Source organism: Amaranthus tricolor, chromosome 4 (assembly GCF_026212465.1).
Source record: "Amaranthus tricolor cultivar Red isolate AtriRed21 chromosome 4, ASM2621246v1, whole genome shotgun sequence".
Taxonomy (NCBI): Eukaryota; Viridiplantae; Streptophyta; class Magnoliopsida; order Caryophyllales; family Amaranthaceae; genus Amaranthus; species Amaranthus tricolor.
Genome location: NC_080050.1, coordinates 12,779,952 through 12,788,767, shown reverse-complemented (window position 1 = coordinate 12,788,767; position 8,816 = coordinate 12,779,952). Strand labels below are relative to the sequence as shown.

The 8,816-nt window shown below is 44.2% G+C and overlaps 1 protein-coding gene across 1 annotated transcript; it reads right to left on the bottom strand.

Moving 5' to 3' along the window:
- Positions 1-4,536: 4,536 nt before the first annotated feature.
- Positions 4,537-5,634, bottom strand: LOC130810747 (uncharacterized). The gene has a single exon (XM_057676880.1). It carries the CDS (start codon positions 5,632-5,634, stop codon positions 4,537-4,539), a length of 1,098 nt encoding a protein of 365 aa, XP_057532863.1.
- Between the last annotated feature and the right edge of the window lie 3,182 nt (positions 5,635-8,816).

The following is an 8,816-nucleotide window of genomic DNA, read 5'->3' as shown; positions in this document are numbered from 1 at the left end:
CACAGTCAACAGCTAATACTTAGAAAAATTTTTCATATTTCCCCCTCATTGGGGGTCCGACTTGTCGACTTCTCGGTTTTAGTTTGGGATTCCACTTCTCATTTAAGGGGCGTTCAGGTGTGAGGTTGAGCATTTATTGCTGCAATAAATAGGGTTGTTGGAACTGTTCCCTCTCACCTAACCATCGATATTTCCTTCATTTCATAAATTCAGTGAGAGAAAGTGGAGAGATAAGCTCTGACAATCTTCAACCATCCTTTAAACTTCTGACAAAATTCTCGAAGATCTTCAAGGGTTTTGACAGAACTTCGTCAAATTTCTGACAAATCTTCAAATTTCTTTAAGGTATTCAAATCTTCCCTCAAATTCTTGAATTTCTTCAAATTGTTCTTCAAACTGTTCTTCAAATTGTTCTTCGTGTTCTTGAATGTTAGTTTAAATCTTTGAATTAGTTTTATGAAATTAGCCATTATTTTTTACAAGTTTCGCCTACTACTTTATGACTATCGTTAATATGGATGTCGCGGCTACTCATGAGACAATAGCTAACTTGGACATTAACTCTGCTAACCCGACGGAAATTCCTTTGGTAGTATGTAGACGTTTTAATAAGGAGGGGTTGCTAATAAATGACTCGGACGATAGTAGTTCGGTGAGAATCACCCCTCATTACGAATCAATAAAGGCCGGGGATGAGTCATCTGTATCCCCTATATACACACCGGAGATAATGAAAACTGCTTCTTGGGAAGTGAGCATTGCTTTCTTCCCCAATTACTTGCCGCGAATAGATCCTGACCTGGAAGGGTTATTGTATGTAGATATGGAAAAGATCGAAGGAACCTCCGAGTCCTCAGGAAGAGAAAGTGTAGCGCCGGTTCCTCCTCCATTTTACATCCCCAACGGCGGGCCCCTCAATTACTTCATATATTTACAAACCAAGAGAGATTTGGACAAACAACGAGACGCCATCTCTCTAAAATGGGGTTTGAAGGATGATATCAACATTATTACTCCGGGGAATTATGACACTGTTAGGTTTCCCCCTCCACATTGTATAGCTGTATATTTTCCCTCTTTTGAATTAGGCCTTAGGTTTCCTCTTCATCCCTTTTTCAGGAAAGTATTAGATTCTTTAAATGTTTCGGAGTAAGAGTCGTTGGCTTTCTTCTTTTTTATTACGCGACTATTTGCTTCTAACTCTTGTATTTCCAGGGGTCGCGAAGGAGAACTTGAAAGCTAAAAATCCGGACCTGATGAAGAAATTTAGCGTGATGCGATTCGCCCAGGGGGCTAACCAAAGAGCCGCGGAGAAGCCTTTGCCTCTCCCTCCGAAGGTATATATTCATTTGTTTTAGCGAGCCGGAGGATTATTCTAACTTTTTCTCTTGTAGGACTCGGCAACGATGGAGAAAGGGCTGGATGAGGTGCCCTGCGAAGGGGAGGCTCTCCGGCTCCTCGAGGAGAGGAAAAGAGTCTACATTCCCGATGACTCTAAGAGGGTGATCCCTTCTACGAAGAGGGAATTGAAGGAGAAGAAAGAGAGGAAGAGGAAGAGAGACTCTTCCTCCCACGGGGAAAGTGCCACGAAGAAGGCATCCGTGGACACGATAATGACAGCCGTACCTCTGCAAATGAGGTCGACGGAGAGAGAGGTGTCTTCTCCCCGGGATAAGGTGTCACCGGTTCCGAGCCGGGGGAAAGAGAAGGTAGGGGAATCGACCGCAGCCCCTGAGCCGAGGGTGGAGGAGGTGTATCGTCGCTGGGAGGTTCAGCCTTTCCAACACGACACCCCCTTCACCGACTTGGGGCATAAGGGTATGATAACTCGATTTAACAGGGCGACATCCCACTTAATCAGCAAAGTGGATGTTGATCATTTGGAGTCCCTATCCCCTACCGATAGAGTGCGTCAACTCCAAGCTTCCGCGGCTGAGGTAACGTCCTCTACTCTTGTCCTTTAAGTCAGCTATGCCTGGATTTTAACTTGTTCTTTTCGCAGGCTTTTTTGAGGTTGTCCTTTGAGCTATACCTTAGCCGCCAAAGTACCGCGGACAAGGAGACGTTGGCCGTCCTGTCCTCCCGCTGCAATGAGCAGAACGAGGAGCTCCAGAAGCTTCGAGAAGAGCTGTCGGGCTTAAAGGAGAAGCTGGCTAAATGCTCTGAGCTGAAAGAGCGTTTAGTCAGAATTGAATAGTGGCGGGAGAAGGCGAAAAAGCAGCTGGAGGGGACCATGGGGAGCTTGGATGCGGCTTCTAACATGTCAGCAACCCTCGGTCATGAGATCGGGCGCCTGATGGACATTCACGCTAGGTTAGTTCATTAGAACCAGTCACTCATGCATCAGGTGTCGGACGATCTAGCCAAGTTCCGAACCGTGCTATCCGCGGCTAAGGTATATAAGCTTCGTTCGGAGAGACGGGCTCGGATAGCTAGGGACTAGCTTACCTCGGATGAGCCGGAAGCGTCAAGTTTCTTGGGAGATCTGACCGCTGAAATGATGGAGGCCAGCTCCAAGATCAGTGATGAGGAATACCGCTTGGCTGCCGCGGAGTTAGGCATCGACTTCGATTCTCTTCAACAAAAGGCTAATCAAAAGGAAGACGACGCTTTGACTAACCTAGCTTCGATTTTGGAACAGGAGTCAGCGGTATTGGGACGTGGAGGAGGAGAGGACTTGGTCGGAGAAAGTTGATATGGGGGCTGAAAGGAGGCTTTGTGCCTCGATTTAGATAAGTTAACTCTCTCTCCTACTTCGGCCTCGGAGGTCCCCGAGAACTTGGCGCTCTCCAAGCTGGAGAGTTTGTGCTTAGATTTGTCGAATTTTTTCATCGATGAGGGGAAGAACCTCCAGGGCTTATCCAAGGATTAATCTGAGGTCAAGGTGGAGCCGTTTAATGTTGAAGAATTTATAAGCTTCACTCCAAGCCTTGACGAGGGAATGGTCGGCTCTCCTCAGCTGCCGGCTCAAGATCCAGAAGGGGATGTCGACGCCTTTTTAAATGATGTCTGAGCATTTTGTAATTTGAACATGTAATCTGATGAATTTGTAATTTGATTCATTTTGGAATTTGAACATTTGGGCCTTGTAATGTGAATGACGATTTGTCAGTATATGCTGATGATTTTTAACGTTTTTATTCATAGTCGAGATACTTTGAATATACTTTTGAATGTCCGATTTATGGTTCGCGGATTATTGCTGATTAATAATGGAGAATGTTAAATTTGCGATACTTAGAATAGTCTTGATCATTGGACACCTTTCAAGGGGTCCGACTTATGGATGTCACTAATATGTGCCGGATTAATAGAAAGCATTGATTTTAACTTTGATGAATTTTGATCTTGGGACCCCTATCTAGGGGTCCGACTTGTCGATGTCACTGATTCACGATGACTTAAATAAATTTGATTATGGGACCCTTCTCAAGGGGTCCGACTTATAAACATTGCTGATTTTTCGACTTTGGAAATTACTGATTTTAATGAGATTTGTAACGATAGAAGAAGTAGAATATAACCGAATACTTGTGAATGTTGAAGCTGGATAATCTGAAAATGAAACTTCTGATATATTGATATTTGGAAATGAGAACACTAAGAAAAAAGGACAACACTGAGAAAATGCGGATGACGCGTCTATGCCGCGGAATGAAACTAATGATTATTGACTGGCCTCTTGCTAATCTTATTAAATGAAGTATTTCTTCAAGTGATCTCCATTCCATGGACGGGGTAATTTCTTTCCCTTCATGTCTTCCAGTTCGAACGTCCCGGGTTTGATGACGCGGATAACTTTGAACGAGCCGTCCCAGTTGGCTCCTAGTTTTCCTTTATCTACGATTTTTCCCGTGGCTTCAATTTTGCGGAGGACGAAGTCGCCAACTTGAATGCGTTTAGTCTTGACGTGTCGATTGAAACTACGAATCATCTTCTGTTTATGGGCCATGGATCTTAACAGTGCATTCCCCTTGTTTCTGGTAGCAGATCTAAGTTTGCCCTTTTTTCTTGTTCATTCTCGCTGTGTGAGTAGTAGGTGACCCTTGTGGAGGGTATACCTATCTCTACTGGAAGCACGGCTTCGGACCCGTATACCAAGGAAAATGGGATATGTCCTGTTGCCTCTTTGACGGTTGTTCGACTTGCCCATAGGATGCCGGGTAGTTCTTCATCCCAAGTACCTTTGACCCCTTCTATTTTCTTTTTGATGCCATTCAAAATCTCCTTGTTTGTTGATTCGACTTGGCCATTGGTTTGTGGTCGAGTTACTGAACTGAATCGAATTTGAATGTTGAACTTGTCGCAGTATTCTATTGTGTTCTTACTGACAAACTGTCTCCCATTGTCGGTGATGATCACACGAGGGATGCCGAATCTCGTGATGATATTTCGCCATATGAATTGACAGACTTGCTTGTCTGTGATTGAGCTAAGGGCCTCTGCTTTCACATACTTGGTGAAGTAATCAATAGCCACAATAATGAATTTGCGTTGTCCCTTCGCCGGGGGAAAGGGGCCAAGGAGATCTATACCTCACTTGTCAAAAGGCAGGACGGCTTGCATGGCGGACAAGTAGTTAGACGGTTTTCTTCCAATCTTTGAATGATATTGGCATTGAGGACATCGTCTGATCAATGTTTCGGTGTCACCCCTGAGAGATGGCCAATAGTATCCATTTTTAAGGACTTTGCCAATCACAGTTCGTACTCCTTGGTGTATTCCACATCCACCTTCGTGTATTTCGCGGAGGATGTAGTTTCCTTCTTCAGGAGAAACACACTTCAGAAGGGGATGTGTATATGATTTTTTGTAGAGCGTTCCTTCGTGAAGTGCGAACCATCTGGCCGTCTTTTGAAGCATTTTTGCCTGATTCTCGTCTTGGGGGAGCGTCTGATTTTGCAAATATTTGATGTATGGTTCCATCCACGTTTCTGATCTATCAATGGTGTTGACCATGAAGTTGATGCTGGGGTTAGGAAGCACTTCCCAGATAATATCACGAGCCGCGGATATTTCGGCTGAGCTGGCGAGTTTTGCCAGGGAGTCGGCTTGTGCATTTTGGGACCTTGGTATGTGAACCAATGTGAATTTGTCGAAGTTTTTGACAAATTCTTTTACTTGCTGCAAATACATCTTCATGATATCATCCTTGGCTTCCGATTCCCCGTTCACTTGTCCTACTATCAATTGGGAGTCGAAAAAACCGGATAAGGATTTAGCCCCGGCTTCATGGCATATTTTAAGCCCCATGAGTAGTGCTTCATATTCTGCCTCATTGTTAGATGCTGCAAACTCGAATCTGACTGCCCTTTCCATACGAACCCCGGTGGAAGATACGATGAGAAGTCCTGCGCCTTTTACTGATTGCTTGGAGGACCCATCTACATACAACTTCCACACTTGATTGGCTTCGGGATGATAGATAGTTCTTTCAGCAATGAAGTCAGCCAGGGCTTGGGCTTTGATGGCCGTTCGTGGCTCGTATTCAATGCCAAAATCTGCTAGTTGATTAGCCCAATCAGTGATGCAGCTCGATTTGTTTTTCCCTTCCAGAATCTTTTTCAAGGGTTGGCTGGTCCGAACGATTATCTGGTGGGATTGGCAGTACGGTTTCAACTTCCTACTTGCCATTACGACTGCGAATAAGACCTTCTCCACTTCGCTATAGTTTCCCTCCGATCCTCGAAAGGCATGACTTACGTAGTATACAGGGAATTGCTTCTTTTCTCTTTCTGCGACTAATACTCCTGATAGGGAGTATTTGGAGACCGAGACATATAAGATCAGCTTTTCCCCGTTGATGGGTGAAACTAGTTTTGGCAAAGAGGATAGGTGCCCTTTTAACTACCTGAAGGATTCTTCAGCTTCTCTCGTCCATTCGAACTTGCTTTGTTTGAGGGTTTTGAAGAAAGGCGAACATTTGTCCGCGGACTTGGATAGAAATCTCCCTAAGGCAGCTACGCACCCTGTTAGTTTTTGGAATTCTTTTACGGATCTAGGGGACTTCATATCTTGGATTGCCCGGATCTTGTTGGGGTTTGCTTCTATTCCTCTCTCGTCTACGAGGAAGCCGAGGAACTTCCCTCCGGTGACCCCAAACACGCACTTGTCAGGATTGAGTTGCATTTGGTGTTTTCGGAGGGTTATGAATGTTTCGCATAAGTCCACGGCAGGCTGAGACGCCTGCTTGCTCTTTGTGATCATGTCATCCACGTATACCTCTAAATTTCGTCCAATCTGAGACTGGAAGATCTTGTTGACCATTCTCTGATAAGTGGCCCCGGTGAAGGGCATTACTTTGTAGCAGTACACGTCGGTGTTTGTAATGAATGTTGTGTGTGTCTGATCTTCGAGGGCTAACGGGATTTGATGGTAACATGCGTTAGCATCCATGAAACTCAGTAAGGCATGGCCTGCCATAGAATCCACCAAACGATCTATCTTGGGGAGAGGATAATCGTCCTTGGGGCATGCCTTGTTTAGATCCGTGAAATCAACACACATCCTCCACTTTCCATTTGATTTTTTCACGAGGACGACGTTGGAGAGCCAGTCGGAGTATTTGCATTCCCGGATGAACCATGCTTTCAACAACTTTTCTACTTCTGTTTTGGCCGCCTCTGTTCTCTCTTTCCCCTAATGTCTTAACTTTTGCTTCACGGGTTTGTAGCTTGGTTTTATGTCAAGTTTGTGGCACATGACACTTGCAGGGATGCCAGACATTTCATCAGTGGAAAAAGCGAAGACGTCGCTGAACTCGGCGATGGTGGCCATGATATCCCGCTTGACCGCATCAGGAAGACCTTTCCCTATTTTGATGTGTTTTCCTTCGAAGATTTCTACCTCCTCGTATCGTTCTATTGGCTGAGGCCTTTCGTGCGTGTTGGGGTTCTTCAGATACACGCTCATGACGGTTAGAGACCTTTCTTCCCTCTCTCTTTTGGAGGGAACGACAGAAGTTCCTCGTTTTAGGGTGTTGATGAGGCATTGACGTGCCATCATCTGGTCTCTTTTGAGAATGTCAACTTGTCCGTCGTCCTGCTCAAATTGCAACAAGAGTTGATGGGGAAAGATTGCAGCTTTGATCTTATTGATGAGTGGGAGCCCCATGAAGACATTGTAGGGGAATGTGAGATCCACAACCGTGAATCGTATGGGCATTGTCCTGCTTCCGTCTTTTTCCCCCACTCGTACAGGGAGGATGATGGTGCCTAGTGGAATGACTTGATTTCCCCCAAACCCGATCAAAGGTTTGTCGAGGGGTTGCAAGTGTTTTTCTTCGAATTTCATTTTTCTTAGGCATTCCATAGTTATAAAATCAGCCGTGCTTCCGGTATCTACCAATACTCTCTTGACCTTCATTTGCCCAATTTTGAGGGTGACTACTAGAGGGTCTGTGTGTGGTTGCTATAGTGGTTGAGAGGTAGTAGCATCGAACCTCATGGTCGGTCCGTTTGATGTGGCTTTTGGAGGTCCTTTTAGCAGAGTATGGACGTTATCTCTTGCGGCGTGGATGGTAGGGTATTCTTCAGTGTAACCTCCAAAAATCATATTGATAGTTCCATGTGTGTTGAAACTTTCGCGCCTGGCCTCATCCCTCTTGGGGGATCTGCGTCTTTGATTCCAAGGCCTCCTCTTCGCTTCTCTTCTTGCGTCACAGTCCTTCCGATTGATGAACCTCGACAGCTTTCCCTCATCGGCCAATTGATGTAGGATACGTTTGAGTTCGCGGCATTGGGCTAAAGTGTAGTCGTGTTCTTTATGGTAATCACACCACAGATTGTAGTTGCGTCGATCGGAGGGGGTGGTAGTAGGAGGTGGAGTTGGCAACTCATCCCGGACGACGAAGAATATGTCCTTCCTGTTTCGGTTGAACATCGGATCGTTACCTCCATCTAGTAAATTTCGCGTCATGGACTCCCCTTCAGCGATATATACATGTCGGGATAGTGGAGGTCCCATGTCTGATGGAGGTTCTGGACGACGCGGCATGTAGTTTCTATCCCTCCTTGATGAATGTTCCTCTCTGTAGACTCAATTAGGAACGGAAACAACAACAAGAGGGAGGGTGAACTGTTGTTGTTACTAATTCAAGCGTTCTTGCCCTGTTTTTGCGGAATTGAATTAATATAAATAAAGCTTGAACTTAGAGCAAAATAATAAAAGAGACAAACGAATTTTTACGTGGAAACCTTCTGGGCCTAAACAGAAGGAAAAACCACGACCCCTCGGGATTTCTAAAAACTCCACTATGTTTAAGGCAATTAGTTACAATTACAATAAACACCTTACTTCACTCGAAGCGAATCAACTAGGCCAACTCTTCTCTCTCAAATTGCTTTACTCAAAGCAACAAACTTAGCTTCACTAAAAGCTAAACTCCTCAATAGCTTCACTCAAAGCTATCTAATTCCCCCTTAGACTCACCCGAGTGTAATTACAAGTTCTCTCAAAAACCCTTACAAAAAGAATAAAAATTCTCTAAAAATAAAAACAATGAGTTGTTCAAGAAAATATTATGAGTTAATTGGCAATTTTCAAAATAAAATATTTCTTGTGGATTTCAAAAAATAATCACATGAAAATAACAAAGTTCATGCATTAGGTACTTTGGAACAGCCGAATTCACTAGCTATTTATAAAAAAAATAAAATCTCTAAGAAAATGGAATAATCCAATCCATTATTCCTTAATCAAAAAGATCATGGGAGTAATATGGATTAATCACACAGAAGGTTATTTCTACATGACTTGATTAAATCAAGCATACGATTAAAACAACAATAACCGTTGTTCCCATTTACTAAAAATAG